This window comes from Rhinolophus hipposideros (assembly GCF_964194185.1).
Source record: "Rhinolophus hipposideros genome assembly, chromosome: X".
NCBI classification, from domain to species: domain Eukaryota; kingdom Metazoa; phylum Chordata; class Mammalia; order Chiroptera; family Rhinolophidae; genus Rhinolophus; species Rhinolophus hipposideros.
This window is the reverse complement of record NC_138046.1, coordinates 78,793,060-78,813,722: the sequence shown is the minus strand read 5'-3', so window position 1 is coordinate 78,813,722 and position 20,663 is coordinate 78,793,060. Positions and strand designations below refer to the sequence as shown.

The window sequence follows — 20,663 nt, the reverse complement described above, 5'->3', positions numbered from 1 at the left end:
CTAGGGCAGGTTTTCTTTAGCAGTCAAAATGAAGGGGCTGATTAAATGATATGAAGGTCCCCTTGGCTTTAACTTTCTATATTAACATACTATTACAGTTGTTGATCTAATCCTTGCTTACATTTTGGCAGAAGCCATTTAAATCAACATCTGATATTAACATATTGGTTCCAAAGGTATCATTTCTAAAAGGTTTATTTTAAAGCATATTTTTAAATAATTTGCAACTATAATGTCCTCCACAAGCATCTCACAACTTCCTCAGAAATCTGACTACAAAAAATCCTACATTTCAATTGATTTAATTTAACACCAAACCTGAATATCACAAATTATATCTATTCAAAATTTAAATACATCTTTAATATTTTGCATCAAAGAACAGTAGTGCTGGAAGGAACACTAAGATGATTTAGTCCACTGCACTTTCATTAGAATAAAGAAATAGGTCCAGAGATATTTCAAGTGACTTCCTATGCTTACATACCTAGACAGAAACAGAGTAAGGACTAAAAGCTATTTAAAAGCCATACTCTTTACTTCCTTTCCAGTCTCATGTAACTTGGTAATCTGTTTGGATAACTGTTTCAAATTAATTATATAGTACCAAAAGGGTATTACCCTACTTATCTTGGCTGTTTTGACTAACCTCGTGTGTGACAGCATCATTGAAGGATGACGTAAAGAATTGGCTTATCGAATTCACTGTCATGAGGACAATAAGAAATTTAACTATAATTTCAAAATGGAATATCCTAATATTACAATTCTAGTTTAGTGTTTTAAATCCACCCCTCTTTAGATGTTAATCGAAAACTCAGAATTTAGATTGTAAAAGTTTATTGATATGGTCAAAAAGCAAAAAGCCAGACATTTGGTAATCTTTACCATTACAATGCATCATTTTGAATAGTATTTTTAAAATGTGTAACAAAAATATTTAAACCATTACTGGAAAAGTAAATTAAGAATCTACTTAAGGTACTTCAGATGAAAGTTAATTTCAGATTTTCCACAAAGGTAACATTATTTATTCTAAGTGCAGTAAATCTTCTTTCTACGGATTTTAGCCAGAATGCAACTTTTGTTCTTACAGAAAAATGTGCTCTTAAGGGAGACAAAATAAATGCAAACAACTGTCATTCTTTCAATGCTCATGGCAAATTATCTGGAGCTATACAGATTACATGGCAGTAGTATTCCTCTTATCAGTATACAAATCAGGGTATCTTCGTACAAGTCTCATAAGAATCACAGCATGAATTTATTTGGCCTGAGACAAGTACAAGAACAGCAGATTAGGAATCCAGAATCACACAATTTACAAGGGAGTAATTAACAAAAAGTGGCTTCATTAAAGAGTTAAAAAGGTCATCCATCTTGTCACCCGGCAACCTACTAACAAAAAAAAAAAACAAACCAAAAAAAACACACACATAAAACATTTCTTCTTAGACAATTATATCCATCTCTTTCTGCAAACCTCTATTATATAAGACTTCTTAGATCACATGGAAGAGTTATTAGGTGGCAAATAGTAGCAAGGCAGTCACAGTATTATTTTAATTCAATAATTCGAAGACTTAATTTTTTCACAATCATAATTCTTATATTTCTATAATAGTGGCATTTCAGAATACTCTTCATAACTATGGGGGAGGTTATAGCTAGATCAGCTAGATCTAATGTTAACCATCAACTTTCATTCTTCACAGAAATTTGGTTAGCACATATGGTTATTTCCACTGACAGAAAGACAAGACTCAAAGCCTATTCAAATGTTTACATTGTTTCTCCACTTGAAGTGAGAGGAGAATGAAAGCTAAAATAATAGCAAAAACAGAACAGCTTTCAAGAAACATTTGCTTTCTATTCACAGGCAACAACTCAGTATTTCATATTTTTTCCCCCAATCTAAGGAAATCCTTCTCCTAATCACAAGGGTTATTGAAATATGTTGTAACTGTAATAAAGAAATCAACTTAACCAGATGCGCCTATTTTTTTTTCTTTAGGTACAAATGAAGTAAGTGACAATCTCTAATTTGCAGAAACATTTTAGACTATTTCTAAGTTACAATGATTTTAGCACTAAGTTACATTTTCATTATAGAGTGACCTGCCTTAAATAAAACTAGGGAGACAGAATGAACCTGAAATCTTTCCAAATACAAGGTAGTTACCACCATACTCATCCAGAAATCATAATCCTGTATTTAGAGTCACTTTTTAATATCTACAGCCACCAAGCAGCATAGCTAGCACTGTATTTCAGTAGGAAAGACGTTGGAAGAGGATTGGCTAGTTTTCTTTTCTAAAAGATAGACATATACCCCGAAAAATGATGTTCCATTTTCATAAGACCACATAATACGATTTCTCTGTCCCAAAGGAAAGATGTGTAAAGAATACACATCCATGCCAAAAAGGAAAAGCTAAGAATGGATTCCTGATGAAGTTTTCTGTAACAGGCATACACAGGAACACGCGGTCAGGACTTTCTGACCCCCACCTTTGGAAAAAGATAATGAACTAATAAAGCAGTTTTGAATCTTGTCCTAATTAAAATGAAGTAGTAGTTTTAAAATTTTTATATTTAATACTACTAAATTAAATGTTCCATAAAATTCACTAGGAAGGGAAAGTAAAGAGGAGAATTGTACTCAAATACTTCATGATTTTGACAGGAAATTGCTGTTAAGGCACTACACATCTTCTTTGGTTAAATGATTAACTATTTAAATCACTTGAAAAAAAGAGGTAATACAAAATACACAAATTGCATTCTTCTTTTCACACACACACACCTTTTTCATTTTTCAATTTCTATTACTCCAGTGTCTACATATCTCTGGGATCCTTTTTAGCTCATCAGAAAGCTGCAACAAAAATATATACCCATCTATTAGTCTCTGAAAGAAAAGCAGGCTTTATTTCCAATAAACATCTTGATTTTAACAGATCAAAGAATGTTTGGGTGCATGTATAATAAACTTTGAGTATTAATAACAAAAAATGAGAAACCCCGAGTGACTAAGGTAGGCTTAGGAGAAAAGGAAATAGACATAACTTCAAGTTAAAATATCTCCTGTGAACACCAATTAAAAATTGAATTAACCATGGTGATCAAGTAATAGAAGTCCCAACATCAAATAATAGGTGATGGAAGGAGAACTGACTCTGGGTGGTAAACACACTATGGGATTTATAGCTGATGTAATACAGAATTGTACACCTGACATCTATGTAATTTTACTAACAATTGTCACCCCAATAAATTAAAAAAAAAAGTCCCAGCAAAACTACCCTTGCATCCCAGTTAGTACTCTACAGGAGAAAATATTTTAAAATACACTTACACAGAATAAAAGTATAAAGTTGGAAGATTAGAAAGTCAAGAATTAAAGTTCTAGAAGGTTTTGATCTTAAATTAAATTTGCAGGAAAATATGCGAAAGAAGCGTAATGTATGTTGTTCATTGATCAAAAGGCATCTAGGAATGTAACAATATAATGGATTAACCAGGGAGTTCAAAATTATCTACTAAAACTTGTGTTAAAAATATGTAGAATGAATTTGTGTCTCAAAAATATCACTTAATATACTTTACCTGTAGTGTTTATAATTCTTTATACAACAGGACAATGTTGTATTAAAAGAATAGAAATTATAGTAACTGGTACTCAGATTATAAAACGAACTCACAACACCCCCCCATTATGTAGATACATTTCTCATGGCTATTAATAGAGTAAAATCAAGAACTTATAAGCAGGAGAGTAATTTCCTCTTTGAGCCTTAGAAATCTCTATGAACATTTCAAGCCAATTAGACACCTTAAACATTCTTTGCTATGTTTTCTACAAACTGGGTTTTAATCAAATGTTCTGTTTATGCCATCTAAAGATCATTGAAAAGTAGAGGTGAGAAGCTTTAAAAAACATTTAAAGAATAATTTCCTCCTCGAGGAAGTAGAGTCTGCAGACAGGGAACTGTGTGAGTAGATATGATATAAAATGTTCTAATTATTATGTGTTTTAGAGATTTCTAGATTAAGTGATGTCAGAGTAACACTGAATGATGTTCCTGAGAAATCACATACTATTGTCCATTATCTCATAATTATCTTAAATTAATTTTTATATAAAACATGCCTAAATTAAATTAAAGCCTATCTCTTTGCTTTAGAAACTGGGATAGTCCAGAGGTAAAGCAAAAACAGAAAATATTATAAAGCAACATCAACTCTACTCATTATAAATATAGGTAACCACCATATAAATGAAAAATAATCATACCTATATGGATATCCATGATATTTAGATCTGAAAATAGAGAGCATCCAACTGAAGAATAATACAACGAGTCCAATACCAGCCACACACATTACTGCAGAAGAACAAAAGGAAAGTAAAATGAGCATGTTATGCATAATAAATGACCAGGGCATAAATTTAGTCTACACTTCCAAGAAAAACAAGGGCTATAACTTACTGGTAAATCTCAACTTTCCAACAATTTTCATCCCCATTCTTATATCCTAAGGAGTCTGCCTTCACCTTTAATTTGTTCCATTACAATATAATAGAGTAGCTTCGTTTATATACCATAGCTGTGCAATTTAATTGTACGAAATAATGAATTCCTTTAAAGCCATGACAGTCAAGAATTTAGTTACAAAGTTTTACTACTGACAAGAAAATCACTCATTAAACTTCCTTTAAACCCTTAAAAGTAGCCTTATTGTATTATTGATAAATATTAACTTAAAGACATCTGATAACATCATTGTGACAGCCTCACTTGAAAATACTTTATTCATGCACAGGTAACTTCAGTGCCTATATGAGGAATTCATTCAACATGGGATTCCTCATTTGAATGAGAAGGAAAAAACCTGATTCCTACCCCTAAATTCATAGCTCTCTCCATTAATCTCATATGTTGTGGTTTAGCATAGCAGTTAATGACCTTAACTCTAGATACTGACCCTACAATGCTCAAGTATGATTCCCATAACCTGAGACTCTGAGTCCCTGGACTAAGACTGGCTAAGAAGCATAAAGGTAAGGATGTGGGAAAGCGTGTGTGCTACCACAGTGGAAGCTCTAGGGAAATATACTTATTGGTAAATACTAAAAACAAATTTGAATTTTGTTATGTTAAGGGAGCAATTCTTTTCCCCTTTTCAATTTTCATGCATTAGGGGCTAAAATGTAACCTTTAAACATATTTTTTTTCTGAGTATTAATGCATGCTCATTGTAGAAAAGTCTCTTTTTCTAATTAAATGCATATATACATGTATATAAACAATATTACTCTGTGTATGTTTGTATTCTTTTTTTCACGTATCTAAAGTACTTAGGGCAGTTCTTGATATATAGTGTTAAATAAATGTTTATTATTATTATTATTAATTTCATTTGGTTAGAATCTTAGATCAAATTGTGATTATTTTAATGTTCCCAAAACGTTTTACAATTTAAATTCATGCCAGCAGTGTGGTACCCAGATAGCCTTTTCCTAATAATGAACACTGAAATAGGCAATTTTTCAAAAGTCAGGCAATTAAAGGATGTATATTGACTGAATAAAAATTGATGCGTTATGTTTTTCTAATATGTAAAAATTCACTTTAAGTCAGGAAAATAAGTATCTCTCAAATCTGAAATCCAATGTCATCATCTTTTTTCTAGAAGAAAAAGTAAACGGACTTTATTTAGCTAGGTTAATTTTGATGACATTTAACTTTTTAATCATAAAAGGAAAACTGACAGATTTCATGAAAGTAATATAAAATTACATTGTTAGCATTTGTTTGAAACAAATTCTAATGTTTGAATATTCTAATATATAAAATGTCCATGCAAACTAACAGGAAAAGGACTAAAACTAATGGGTACATGGCAAAAGACAAAAAGACATTTACAGAAGGAAAAGTACAAACAGCTAATAAACATTTAGGAAAAATATTCAACTTCACTGATAACCAAAGAAATACAAAATAATATAACATTTCCACCTTATCTGATTAGACAACAAACACACACACTTTAATGACGTTATCTAATGCTGATAAAGTTACAGTGAAACAAGCATTTATAAATATCACTAGTAGAAATCTAAATTATTATGACATTTGGGGAAAGAATCTGGCATCATCAGTTTAAAACATCAAGAGAATTGAAAGTACTCATATACAGGATCATACAGTCATTCTATTAATACTTCTAAGCATGTACCCTAAGAAATTAATATAAGATGTGGATAAAGGTTAATATACCACGATGGTCACTGAATGTATTATAATGAAAACGACTAAGTGCTTATAATCAGAGTGGTTAAGTAAATTACAATATAGAATATAAATTTAAAATTATGTAGAGGAAAACATTTACTAGGGAATTATTTAACTCCAGTTAAAAAGGGGGAGTACAAGATTCAAAATATTATACTACAGTTTTAAGATGTGTTTTATCAATGGAAAGAACTATATTACAATGTTAAAATTAAAAGTTTTTTAATGGTGGAAAAATGGGTAACCCTCCCTCCAAATGTTTCATACTTCCATTTCCCCCCACATTTTCTGTAATAAACAAATATTCCTTTTATAATAGTAAAAAGCTAAAATAACATACTTAAACCAAGGGGAAAGTGATAAAGAGGACATTCTTTTTTCTGTATTAAGGGCAGAATTGTTACATTTTGGTATATGATATGACTTACTCTTTCGCTTTCCAATATCCATGTCAGATGTAGCAGCTTCACATAAAAGCACCATCCCTAAGGTAACCCCACCATCTTAGAAGAATTGTTTAAGGAAAATTCACACAGACACAAAAGACATACACCACTTTAATATTCTTAGTCTTTCATAAAGAAAATTAGTATACATATATAAACCTACAACTTTTAATTACAAAATATTGTAAATAAGTAATCTTGTGTCTATTTAGCATGACAATTATTTACTATAAAGATATAATAAAAATAAGGTTGGAAAATGATTTCATTTGTACAAATAAAAATTAGTATTTTAAACAAATGTCCCACTATAAATTATAGATGAAGAGTTTTTCCTGAAATTGTACTTTGAAATAACCTTCCTGGACAGTCTTCCAACTTTTGCTCCAATCTCATACACATCTTAAAATATTAAAAAGGTATTTTGATTATTTCAAACACCCTCCCCCCAAAAATATACTTGAAATATACATCTTCTAGAGAATAGCAACTTTTTTAATAGCAACTAATTTTAATGTGAAAAATCTTCTAAAAATATTTCCAGAATTTCAACAATTAAACTTTAAACTACAAATTACTATTAAACTATTTTTGTCCTATTCTAATTTTAAAAAAAAGAAAATCCCACATGCCATGACCTCATTTTTATTCAGCTTAATATAAAAGCTGCATAAATACAAAATAGACCTACTCAAGCAAATAGGTAATACGTGGCATGGCTGAATGATAAAATAAGCAAAATCAAATTTTAAAGTAACCAGAATGCATTCTAGTAGAAAAGAGAGATTCTTGGGTAGGTACTTAATACATTTCTGAAATGTTTACTGCTCTGAAACAAAGATTTAAATGGTGATGATTGCCTTTACAGAAATTTCAGAGAAATTAACCATTAACCAAAAAACCATTAACCATCTAAAAGTTTTTTGTTTTGCTTCCTGACATACTCTGACTAAGAGCAGCAAATCACTGCTGTGTGGCATTCTTGGAGTGCGCTATAAACATTGCTTTTAAGAAATCAACAATGAAGAGATTTTCTTTTTTTAAAAAGACAGATTCAGGCGTCTAGATAGCTCAGTTGGTCAGAGCGTGAGCTCTGAAGAACAGGGTTGCCGGTTCGATTCCCATGAGCCAGTAAGCTGCACCCTCTACAACTAGATTGAGGGACAATGACTTGGAGCTGATGGGCCCTGGAGAAACACACTGTTCCCCAATATTCCCCAATAAAATTAACAACAACAAAAACAGATTCACCATGCAATTTGGTGAATACAAACAACAGGTAAAAATTCCCTAATTATTCATACACACATGCACATTATATGCTACATGTGGGTGTAATTAAAGAAAATGGGAAACACAAGTGTTCACATAAAGCCCAAAATTATAATTGGCTTTATAAGTTGTCTATTCATCCCTTCATTACAATCTTGCACCCTCTCTTCAATTAGCCTCTTGTTAGGGATGATGCCCATTCATCATGTTTTTAGTTGCTTAGCCACGTCTCTTCTCCAGAGATTATTTTTTTCTTACTGAAGTTCTTTATATCTAAGAACATGTAAAGACTGATCATTTCTATAGTCTTTGGTTACAGGGTACTCTGATTAATTGAGACTTTTGTTTTTGCAACAGTTTATTTTTGTATCATGGCCTATATGCTTTTTCTTTGAATGAGCTTTCCATGTTTCAACATATCACCAAGGTTTCTGTCTGCTGTTCTCAGCTATCAACAGCTATGATGCACTTCCATATATGTTGTTTCATTTCATTTATGGATTCTTTAAACTTTTACTAACACTGCCTACTATATGGCAGGCACTATTAGTTGTTGGAGTTACAAAGTTAAACGAAATATAGACCCTTCCTTTGTACAAGTTTGCTCTCTAGTGGGGTATACAAACAATGAAATAAATAATAATTACATACTCATAATCATGATTAAATGTCACTCTGGGAGAAGTGAATAGAAAATAGAGGAGGTGGTATTCTATAACCCACAAGAACTAGTCTATTCAAAGAGCCAGTAGAATTAAAGTACATTAATATACAATGAAGGTAAAGTTATTTGCATAAAATGAAGCATAATTACAATATTGTGGGAAAATGTTTCAATTACCTTGATTATTAATGTCCAAGGCAGATTTAAACAATGACCTACAATTTCATTGCATATTAAATAAGAAGTTTACAAAAGTAAGACTACATAATGATGGTTAGGACTTGTCAGGGATATCTGAGTACCTACGTGTTTTGGAAGCAAACCTTCCTCCTCTTTTTTTTTTTTTTTCAGCAAAACCATTCTGGAAAACAATTTGGACAAAACATCACGAGCAAAGATTTATACACTTTGTTTCAAATCTTACTTCTGGGAATTTGGACATATGCCAAATTATTTTTATCTCTAAGAAAACATTCTTTGCATGTTCAACAATAGAATTGAATTACGAAATATCCATTATATAAACATTAAGAATAACTATTTTTCCTTTTCTTGCTTGTATTTTCTTATTTCTTTGTTATTCTCACGCATGTTTATAACTATAAAGACCATACAATGATATAGAAGATGCTTTTAACACATTAAGAAACCAAACTACATGCAAAGTTACATGTATAATTAAAAAAAAGGGAACTCTTCTCCCCAAAAGATACATATGAGCAAAGACTAAAAGAAAACATGCAAAAATAAATACAGATTTTAATATTAGGGTTTTAGATTATCAGTAAAATTTTTCCATATTGCTACTTTATGTTTTATTATTTTATTATTTTTTCAAGTATAACTATTATTATGACTAACATCACTAGCAGACAGCTAAAGACAATAAAAAAAAGTTTGAGTTCAACATCAATCTGTAGTTACATAGACAGGCCTTGCTGATATGATGCCTTGGGATAGGGGCTACTTTATTTTTTAAATTTAAATATACTTAATGTATGATTCCATTTATGCAAAGTTAAAAAATAGGTAAAACTAATGTATGGTGTTAGCAGTCAGGAGAGTAATTACCTTTGCGCAGGAAGCTAACAATGAAGAGGGGTGATGAGTTGGGGGATGCTCTGGGCTGTGAGTAGTTTCATTTCTTCATATGGGTGCTAGTTACACAGTTGTGTTCACTTTGTGAAAATTCATCAAATTGTACACTAATGAATTGTGAACTTTTATGCATAAATACAATACTTCAAATAACAAAGTTTAAAACATAATTTTAAAAGTTGCTTGGATCAGGCAACTCCTCATATAGTTTGCTTTATTAGTCCTGCAATAAACTGAAGAATATTAAAAAATGATCAATATGTGGATACTTTCCAAAATCATAGCTATGACTTAGCAGTCTCATTATATTAATTCTTACCAACATTTTAATCAAAATTCTTATCAAATTTTGAGTTTTTAGTCTGTGGGCTTTGCATTTACTAAAAAAAGGGAGTTTTAAGTCTTCTGAGAAGTTCCCTACCTCTAACAATGTTAAATAGCTTTATTAATTATCTCCCCATCCTAACTAGTACACACTACTTCAGGTGCCATCTTGAAATCTGTACACGTCTGTTTGTCTCAGTACTATAAGCTCCTTCGATAAATCATGCATCCAGAGCATTTAACAAGATAATTCCTAAGACAATATTACCTTCCCAACCACCACCAAAAAAACAAAAACAAAATAGGGGAAAAGATAACACCCTGGAAAAAAAATTCCTGTTTTGCATTCCATTAACCAAATTTACAAGAAATTCTATATTCCGAAAAGCTAACAATATGTTCCAAATGTATGTGAAACCTTAAGATAATGTTTAACCTTTAGGCAGAAGGAAAAACAAAAATTGCAATTTTTTAAAAATTATATAATTATATTTAAAAATTTAGAACAAAGCTAAAAACACCGACAAACTACAAATCAGTTGATTAACATGCTACAATTTTAACTGCCCTTTTGCAGGACTGTTCAATTTTTCTTTTAATCACTGGTGTGTTTATTTTTAAGATTTTATTGATGAAGGGGAACAGAACTTTACTGGGGAACAGTGTGTACTTCCAGGACTTTTCTCCAAGTAAAGTTGTTGTCCTTTCAATCTTAGTTGTGGAGGGTGCAGCTCAGCTCCAGGTCCAGTTGCCATTGTTGATTGCAAGGGCCAAGGCCCACCATCCCTTGCGGTGGTGCGCAAGGTCGAAACAAGCAACCTTGAGGATGAGAGGACGCGCTCCTACCAACTGAGCTGCCAAGGAGCTCAGCGGCAGCTCAGCTCAAGGTGTCATGTATGATCTTAGTTGCAGGAGGCGCAGCCCACCATCCCTTGAGGGAGTTGAGGAATCGAACAGGCAAACTTGTGGTTGAGAGTCCACTGGCCCATGTGGGAATCGAATGGGCAACCTTACAGTGTTAGAAGCACAGAATTCCAACCGCCTGAGAAAGTGGGCCGGCCCCTTACTGCTCAATATTAAAGTGGAAATAACTGAGACCATTTCTAGAAACTAAAAATTTTCCAAGGTACAATAATTTGTTATTCCACCAATCCATAAACGAACATTTTCAAGGTAAATTTTGAAATAAGTCGGATAGAGAAAGACAAATAACATATGAGCTCTCTTATATGTGGAATCTAAAAAAAAAAAAAAAAGAGACGTCATCAAAATGGCGGTGTAAGGTGAGCCTCTGTAAATTTCCCGTGAAATTTACAACTAATCGAACAACTATAACTCCACAAATAACTCCCTGCACAGCAGACAGGCAAGATGAAGAGGCCCACTACTTAATTCACCTAAAGGTGGGTGAATCGCGCAAGTAGGGGAGGAGGGAACGGAGAAGTGCAGAGATGGAGCTGCACGGACACAGGACACAGCCAGAGCTCAGTGCTCTGAACTCGCTGCATCCCGGAACTACTGCAGATGCGAGAGAGGGAAGAACTCGGACTGCTAGGGTTCCGATTACGGCCCACAGGGCTGAGGGGGCAGCATATAATACGGCTGAACCCAACGCTCACAGCAGAGACCTCGGAGCAAAGACTGAGAAAAGAAGGCTGAAAACGGTGGTTTAAACTCTCACTGCTGAGCAGAGAACGAAAATCGTAGGCACTGAGACTAGCTAGCCCGTCCCCGCCCACCCATAGCTTGTTCCACCCCCATCTGCCCGGTGGTAGATGTGGAACAGTAGCAGTGTCAGATAAAAAGAACAGAATATTTGCTCTTCTGAGAACTGTGGACAGCAGACACAGATTCGCAGCCCAAGTAGTTCCAGCAAAGGGGAGAGAGATGTGGAACCAAGACCGGCTGTAGTGCTGGTCACAGCCATTGCTCTGGGCCACCTCTCAAAACTCACCAGGACCCTGGCCCCACCTATCTGGGCGGAACACTGAGGAGTAAATAGAACTGCTGAAACATACGGGCTCTGAATCTGGTACAGGAAGAGCTTTGGGACTTCAAAATCTTTCCGCGGAACCACACGAACACTGCACCCTGTGGCCCAGGCAGACTACTAACAGAGGAGAAGCCCGTCTCCCAAAGAATTCCCCCATTGTGTGAGAAGCTGGAGTAGTGCAAAGAAAACATAGCAATACCGTGAGAGAGAGAAATGAAGGCTGCAGTTGGAGACAAAATAAAACATTCTACCAACAAGTACTGGAAAACAAAAGAAAGACCTCTTCCTCTCAACCTGTTGCAAAACGCACTCCTATAGATGTCTAGGAAGAGAAATAATAAATCAGTAATTCCATCAATAACCAAGGCAAGGAGACAGTTCAGAAAGAAAGTAAAAAGTCTCCAAAAAAGGAATATAAAGATATGGAAATATGTGATATAAATGACAGAGAATTGAAGATTGCAGTTCTGAAAAACCTCAACAAGATGCAAGAAAACACAGAAAGGCACTTTAATGAACTCAGAAACACAATCAAAGAACAACATGAGAATTTTACGAAAGAGACTGAAGTCCTAAAGAAGAACCAAACAGAATTTCTGGAGATTAAGAACTCAATAGAAGAAATTAAAAATGGAATAACCAGCTCAGTTATTAGAGTTGATCAGATGGAAGAAAAAATCAGTGACATCGAAGATAGAAATCTGGAAATTACACAAATGGAAGAAGAAACAGACTTGAGACTTGAAAGAAATGAAAGAACTCTATAAGAACTTTCTGACTCCATCAGAAAGAGCAATATAAGAAAAATGGGCGTACCAGAAGGAAAAGAAAGAGAGAATGGCACAGAGAATATATTCAAACAAATTGTTGATGAGAACTTCCCAAATCTGCAGACAGAATTGGATCCTCGAATCCAAGAAGCACAGAGAATACCTAATTACCTCAATCCAACCGGGCCTTCTCCAAGGCACATTGTATTGAAGCTGTCTAAAATCAACGACAAAGAAAGAATCCTCAAAGCAGCCAGGGAAAAGACGGCAACCCACAAAAGAAAGCCCATTAGATTATCATCATATTTCTCAGCAGAAACTCTACAAGCCAGGACGGAGTGGAACCAAATATGGAAACTATTGAAAGAGAGAAATTATGAGCCAAGAATAATATATCCAGCAAAGATATCCTTTATATATGGAGGAGGAATAAAGACCTTTCCAGACATTCAGAAGCTAAGGGAATTTTCTAATACACGACCTGCACTACAAGAAATACTAAAGGAGGTTATTCAACCACCATCAACAGGGACAATTTTTGGCAACCAAAACACAAAAAAGGGGAGAATAAAGGCCTCAACCAGAATATGGGAATAGAAAAAATAAGCGTACTGAAGAAAATGGAATACTGTAAACACCAAACTTTCTTTTTCATAAACTTAAGTGTAACCACTCAAAAAAAATCCAGAACTCAAATATATACTGTAATAAAAGAAGAAAAAGAGGGAAACATCATAGAATACCAACACACAGAAATAACAGACAACAACAAAAAGGCAAAGAAATAATGCAGACACAACCTTACCAGAAACTAAAGATAGATTGACAGGAAATCCTCACATATCAATAATCACCTTAAATGTAAATGGACAGAACTCACCAATAAAAAGGGACAGAGTAGCAGATTTCATCAAAAAACTAAACCCAACCATATGCTGTCTCGAAAAGACACATCTCAGCTACAAGGACAAGCATAGACTCAAAGTGAAAGGGTGGAAATTGACACTCCAATCAAATGGTATCCAGAGAAAATCAGGTGTAGCGATACTGATATCAGATGAAACAGACTTCAGGTGAAAAAAGTAACAAGAGACAAAGATGGACATTTCATAATGGTAAAGGGGACTATACAACAACAAGACATAACAGTCATCAATATTTATGCCCTCAATCAGGGAGCAACAAAATATACCAAACAACTACTAACAGAACAAAAGGGAGACCAAAACACAATTATACTACGGGACTTAAATTCCTCAACAGCTGTGGATAGGTCATACAAATAGAAAATTAATTACGAAACAGCATTCCTAAATGACACATTAGATGAAATGCACATAATTGACATATATAGAGCACTTCATCCTAAAACATCAGACTATACATTCTTTTCTAGTGTACATGGAACATTCTCAAGGATAGACCATATATTGGGACACAAAATCAGCCTCAGCAAATTTAAGAAGATTGAAATCATACCAAGCATATTCTCTGATCACAAGGCTTTGAAATTGGATATCAACTGCAAAAAGAAAGCAGGAAAAAACACAAATACATGGAGATTAAACAACATACTTTTAAAGAACGACTGGGTCAAAGAAGAAATTAGAGGAGAGCTCAAAAGATACATAGAAACAAATGACAATGAAAATACATCCTACCAAAATTTTTGGGATGCCGCGAAAGCAGTTTTAAGAGGGAAATTTATATCATTACAGGCCTATCTCAAGAAACAAGAAAAATCCCAATTAAATAACCTCATGTTACAGCTTAAAAAAACTAGAAAAAGAAGAACAAGCAAAACCCAAGGTCAGCAGAAGAAAGGAAATAACAAAAATCAGAGCAGAACTAAATGAAATAGAGAACAAAAAGACAACAGTTAATGTGACAAAGAGCTGGTTCTTTGAAAAGATGAACAAACTTGAGAACACCTTGGCTAGACTCACTAAGATAAAAAGAAACAAGACACTAGTTAACAAACTCAGAAATGAGAAATGGGAATTTATCACAGACAGCACAGAAATACAAAGGATCTTTCAAGAATATTATGAAGGACATATGCCACCACATTCAATAACCTAGAAGAAATGGACAAGTTCTTAGAAATATATAGCCTTCCAAGGCTGAACCATGAAGAACTGGAAGATCTAAACAGACCAATCACCAGTAAAGAAATTGAATCAGCCATCCAAAACCTTCTCAAAGCAAAAGTCTGGGACCACATGGTGTCAGTAGTGAATTCTAACAACCCTTCAAAGAGGATCTAAAACCAATCCTGCACAAACTCTGCTAAAAAATTGAAGAAGAGACAGTACTCCCTAACTCATTTTATAAGGCCAACATTACCCTGATACCAAAACCTGGTAAGGACAACACACAAAAAAGAAAACTACAGACTAATATCTCTGATGAATACAGATGCAAAAATCCTAAACAAAATTCCAGCAAGTCGAATACAATAATGCACTAAAAAGATTATTCATCACGACCAAGTGGGATTCAACCCAGGGGTACAAGGATGGTTCAACATCCGGAAATCCATCAGTGTGATACATCACATAAACAAAATAAAGGATAAAAATCATATGATTCTAACAATTAATGCAGAAAAAGCATTTGACAAGATACAACATCCATTTATGATTAAAACAATAAAATAGGTATTGAAAGAAATTACTTTAACATAATAAAGGCCATATATGACAAGCCCTCAGCTAACCTCATAATTAATGGTAAAACACTGAAGTCCTTTGCTCTACGTTCAGGAACACGACAGTGCTGTACCCTATAACCTCTGCTTTTCAACATAGTGTTGGAAGTCCTTGCCTTACCAATCAGGCTAGAGAAAGAAATAACACGCATCCAAATAGGGAATTGAAAAGTTAAGTTGTCACTTTTTCCAGATGATATGATGCTATATATAGAGAAACCCTAAAAACCCCACCATAAACCTATTAGAAACAATCGACGAATACAGTAAAGTTGCAGGCTACAAAATCAACGTACAAAAGTCCATTGCATTCCTATATACTAACAATGAAATCTCAGAAATAGAAATACAAAAAACAATTCCCTTTGCAATTTCAGCAAAAAGAATAAAATTCCTAGGAATAAACTTAACCAAGGATGTGAAGGATCTATATGCTGAAAACTATAAGACATTTTTGAAAGAAACTGAACAAGACACAGAGAAATGGAATGACATCCCGTGCTCATGGATCGGAAGAATCAACGTAGTTAAAATGGCCATATTTCCCAAAGCAATATAGAGATTTAATGCAATCCCTATCAAAATCCCAATGGCATTCTTTAAAGAAATAGAACAAAAAATCATCAGATTTGTTTGGAACCACAAAAGTCCCCGAATAGTCAAAGATATCTTAAGAAAAAAGAACAATAGTGGAAGTATCACACTTTCTGACTTTAGCTTGTAGTACAGGACTACAATAATCAAAACAGCAAGGTATTGGCATAAAAACAGACACATAGAACAATGGAATAGAATTGAGAACCCAGAAATAAAACCATATAAATATGGACAGACAATTTTTGACAAAGAAGTTAAAAACATACAATGGAGGAAAAAGAGCCTCTTCAATAATCGGTGCTGGGAAAATTGGATAGCCACTTGCAAAAGAATGAAACTGGACTGCCAACTGTCACCATGTACCAAAATTAATTCAAAATGGATCAAAGACTTAAGCATAAGACCTGATACGATAAACTGCATAGCAGAAAACATAGGTATTAAACTTACGGACCTGGGTTTCAAAGAGCATTTTATGAATTTGACTCCAAAGGCAGGGTAAGTAAAAGCTGAAATAAACTAATGGGACTATATGAAACTTAAAAGTTTCTGCACATCACAAGAAACCATCAACAAAATAAAGAGGCAACCAGCTGAATGGGAGATTTTTGCAAATAGTGCCTTTGATAAGGTGCTAATATCCAAAATATACAAGGAACACATGGCAACTCAAGAACGAAAAAAAAAAACAACCCAATTGAAAAATGGGCAGACGACCTGAAGAGACATTTCTCCAAAAAGGACATACAAATGGAAAATAGACATATGAAAAAATGCTCAATATCACTAATCATCAGAGAAATGCATATAAAAACCAGAATGAGATATCACTTCACCCCAGTCAGAATGGCTATCATGAAGAAGACAAATAGTAACAAGTGTTGTAGAAGCTGTGGAGAAAAAGGAACCCTCATACACAGTTGGTGGGAATGCAGACTGCTGAAGCAGTTATGGAAGGCAGTGTGGAAGTTCCTCAAAAAATTACAAATAGAATTAGCATATTACCCAGCAATCCTTCTCCTCGGTATCTACTCAAAAAATCTGAAAACATTTATACCTAAAAATATGTGTGCTCCAACATGGAAACAACCAAAATGTCCTTCGACACATGATGGAAAAAGAAGTTGTAGTACATATACACAGTGGAATACTATTCAGAGGTAAGAAAAGATGATATAGGAACATTTGTGACAACATTGGTGGATCTTGAGAGTATAATGCTAAGGGAAATAAATCAGACAGAAAAAGCAGGGAACCATATGATTTCACGGATATGTGGTATATAAACCAAAAACAACAAAAGAAAAAAAAGAAATGAGAAACAAAAACTCTTAGCCACAGACAATAGTTGAGTGGTTACCAGAGGGTAAGGGGGTTGGGGGGTAGGGGATGAGGGTAAGGGGGATCAAATACTGGTGATGGAAGGAAAGCAGAGTATGGGTGGTGATAACCCAATGGGATTTATAGATGATGTAATACGGAATTGTACACCTGAAATCTATGTAATTTTACTAACAATTGTCACCCCAATAAATTATAAAAAATGTCTTGTAGTTTTCAGCATATCGGTCTTTCACATCCTTGGTTAAGTTTATTCCTAGGTATTTTATACTTTTTGCTGCTTTTGCAAAAGGAATTCTTTCTTGTATTTCTTTTTCTGAGATTTCATTTTTAGTAGATAGGAATGCAATGGACTTTTGTACGTTCACTTTGTAGCTGGCAACTTGACTGTATTCGTTGATTGTTTAATAGATTTTTGGTGGAGTCTCTAGGGTTTTTTATATAGAGCATCTTGTCATCTGTAAAGACTGATAATTTAACTTCTTCATTCACAATTTGGATGCCTTTTATTTCTCTTGTCTGATTGCTCTGGCAAGGATTTCCAACACAATGTTGAAAAGCAGAGGTTATAGGGGACAGCCCGGTGGTGTTCCTCAATGAAGAGTAAAGGGCTTCAGTTTTTCACCATTAATTATGAGATTAGCTGAGGGCTTGTATATATGGCCTTCATTATGTTAAGGTAATTTCCTTCATTACCTATTTCATGAAGTGTTTTAATCATAGATCGATGTTGTATCTTGTCAAATGCTTTTTCTGCATCCATTGATAAAATCGTATGATTTTGGCCTTTACTTTTTTTATGTGATGTATCACATGCATGGATTTGTGGATGTTGAACCATCCTTGTGCCCGAGAGATGAACCCCACTTCACTGTGATGAATAATCTTTTTAATGCATTGTTGTATTCGATTTGCTACAATTTTGTTTTGGATTTTTGCATCTGTATTCATCAGAGATATAGGTCTGTAGTTTTCTTTTTTTGTGTTGTCCTTACCAGGTTTTGGTATAAGGGTAATGTTGGCCTTATAAAATGAGTTAGGGAATCCTGTCTCTTTAATTTTTTGGAGATTTTGAGCAGGATTGCTATTAGATCCTCTTGAAGGTTTGGTAGAATTCACTACTGAAGCCATCCGATCCCGGACTTTTGCTTTTGGGAAGGTTTTGGATAACTGATTCAATTTCGTTACTGGTGATCAGTCTGTTTAGACTTTCCAGTTCTTCATGGTTCAGCCTTGGAAGTGTATATGTTTCTAAGAATTTGTCCATTTCTTCTAGGTTATTGAATTTGGTGGCATATACTCTTTCAAAGTATTTTGGATGATTCTTTGTATTTCTGTGGTGTCCGTGATAACTTCCCCTTTTTCATTCCTGATTTTCTTAGTTAGTGTCTTCTCTCTTTTTATCTTAGTGAGTCTAACCAAGGGTTTGTCAATTTTGTTAATCTTTTCAAAGGAGCAGCTCTAGGTCAGATTAATTTTTTATGTTGTCTTTTTGTTGTCTCTATCATTTAGTTCTGCACAGATTTTTGTTATTTCCTTTCTTCTTCTGAACTTGGGTTTCATTTGCTCTTGTTTTTCTAGTTCTTTAAGATGTAACACGAGGTTATTTATTTGGGATTTTTTTTTTCTTGAGATAGGCCTGTAATGATATAAATTTCCCTCTTAAAACTGCTTTTGCGGCATCCCCCAAATTTTTGTAGGATGTATTTTCATTGTCATTTGTTTCTGTGTATGTTTTAATCTCTCCTCTAATTTCTCCTTTGACCCAGTCGTTATTTATAAGTATGTTGTTTAATGTCCATATATTTGTGTATCTTCGTGCTTTCTTTTTGCAGTTGATATCCAATTTCAAAGCCTTGTGATCAGAGAATATGCTCGGTATGATTTCAATCTTCTTAAATTTGCTGAGGCTGAGTTTATGTTCCAATATATGGTCTATCCTTGAGAATGTACGACGTACTCTAGAATAAACTGTATAGTCTGATGTTTTAGGATGAAGTGCTCTATATAAGTCTATTGTGTCCATTTCATCTAATGTGTCATTTAGGGCTGCTATTTCGTGATTTATTTTCTGTTTGTATGACCTATCCATAGCTGTCGAGGAATTTAAGTCCGTAGTATAATTGTGTTTTGGTCTCCCTTTTGTTCTGTTAGTAGTTGTTTGGTATATTTTGTTGCTCCCTGATTGAGGGCATAAATATTGATGACTGTTATGTCTTGTTGTTGTATAGTCCCCTTTACCATTATGAAATGTCCATCTTTGTCTCTTGTTACTTTTTTCACCTGAAGTCTGTTTCATCTGATATCAGTATCGCTACACCTGATTTTCTCTGGATACCATTTGATTGGAGTGTCAATTTCCACCCTTTCACTTTGAGTCTATGCTTGTCCTTGTAGCTGAGATGTGTCTTTTGGAGCCAGCACATGGTTGGGTTTAGTTTTTTGATCCAATCTGCTATCTGTGCCTTTTTATTGGTGAGTTCATTACATTTACATTTAGGGTGATTATTGATATGTGAGGATTTCCTGTCATTCTATCTTTATTTTCTGGTAAGGCTGTGTCTCCATTGTTTCTTTGCCTTTTTGTTGTTGTCTATAATTTCTGTATGGTGGTATTCTATGATGTTTCCCATTGTTTCTTCTTTTATTACAGTATATACTTGAGTTCTGGATTTTTTTTGAGTGGTTACCTTTAAGTTTACGTAAAAGAAAATTTGATAGAGTATTCCATTTTCTTCAGCACGCTAACTTTCTCCATTCATATATTCTGATTCAGGCCTTTACTCTCCCCTTTTTTATGTTTTGGTTGCCACAATTTGTTCCTGTTGATGGTGGTCGAATAGCCTCCTATAATATTTCTTGTAGTGCAGGTCGTGTATTAAAAATTCCTTCAGCTTCCATATGTCTGGAAAGGTCTTTATTCCTCCTTCATATCTAAAGGATATCTTTGCTGGACATATTATTCTTGGCTCATAATTTCTCTCTTTCAAAAGTTTGCATATTTGGTTCCACTCCGTCCTGGCTTGTAGAGTTTCTGCTGAGAAATCTGATGATAATCTAATAGGCTTTCCTTTGTAGGTTACCGTCTTCTTTTCCCTGGCTGCCTTGAGGATTCTTTCTTTGTCATTGATTTTAGACAGCTTCAATAC

At 34.0% G+C, this 20,663-nt stretch overlaps 1 protein-coding gene across 5 annotated transcripts in view; it reads right to left on the bottom strand.

The window, feature by feature from the left end:
• Positions 1 to 826: 826 nt before the first annotated feature.
• Positions 827 to 20,663, bottom strand: part of MAGT1 (magnesium transporter 1) — a 66,624-nt gene continuing 46,787 nt past the window's right edge. The window contains exons 8-11 of one of the 5 annotated variants that reach the window (XR_013992987.1): positions 6,728 to 6,802; positions 4,298 to 4,388; positions 2,807 to 2,878; positions 827 to 1,273 (exon numbers count right to left, since the gene is read on the bottom strand). Coding sequence is in view for 1 of the 5 variants with exons in the window: in XM_081043758.1 (XP_080899884.1) it covers positions 2,863 to 2,878; positions 4,298 to 4,388; positions 6,728 to 6,802 (182 nt within the window). In the remaining 4 variants the exon portion in view is untranslated. Of the gene's footprint in view, positions 2,879 to 4,297; positions 4,389 to 6,727; positions 6,803 to 20,663 lie in introns of all 5 variants that reach the window. The other 4 variants (XR_013992988.1, XR_013992989.1, XR_013992990.1 and 1 more) reach the window with 4 other exon arrangements.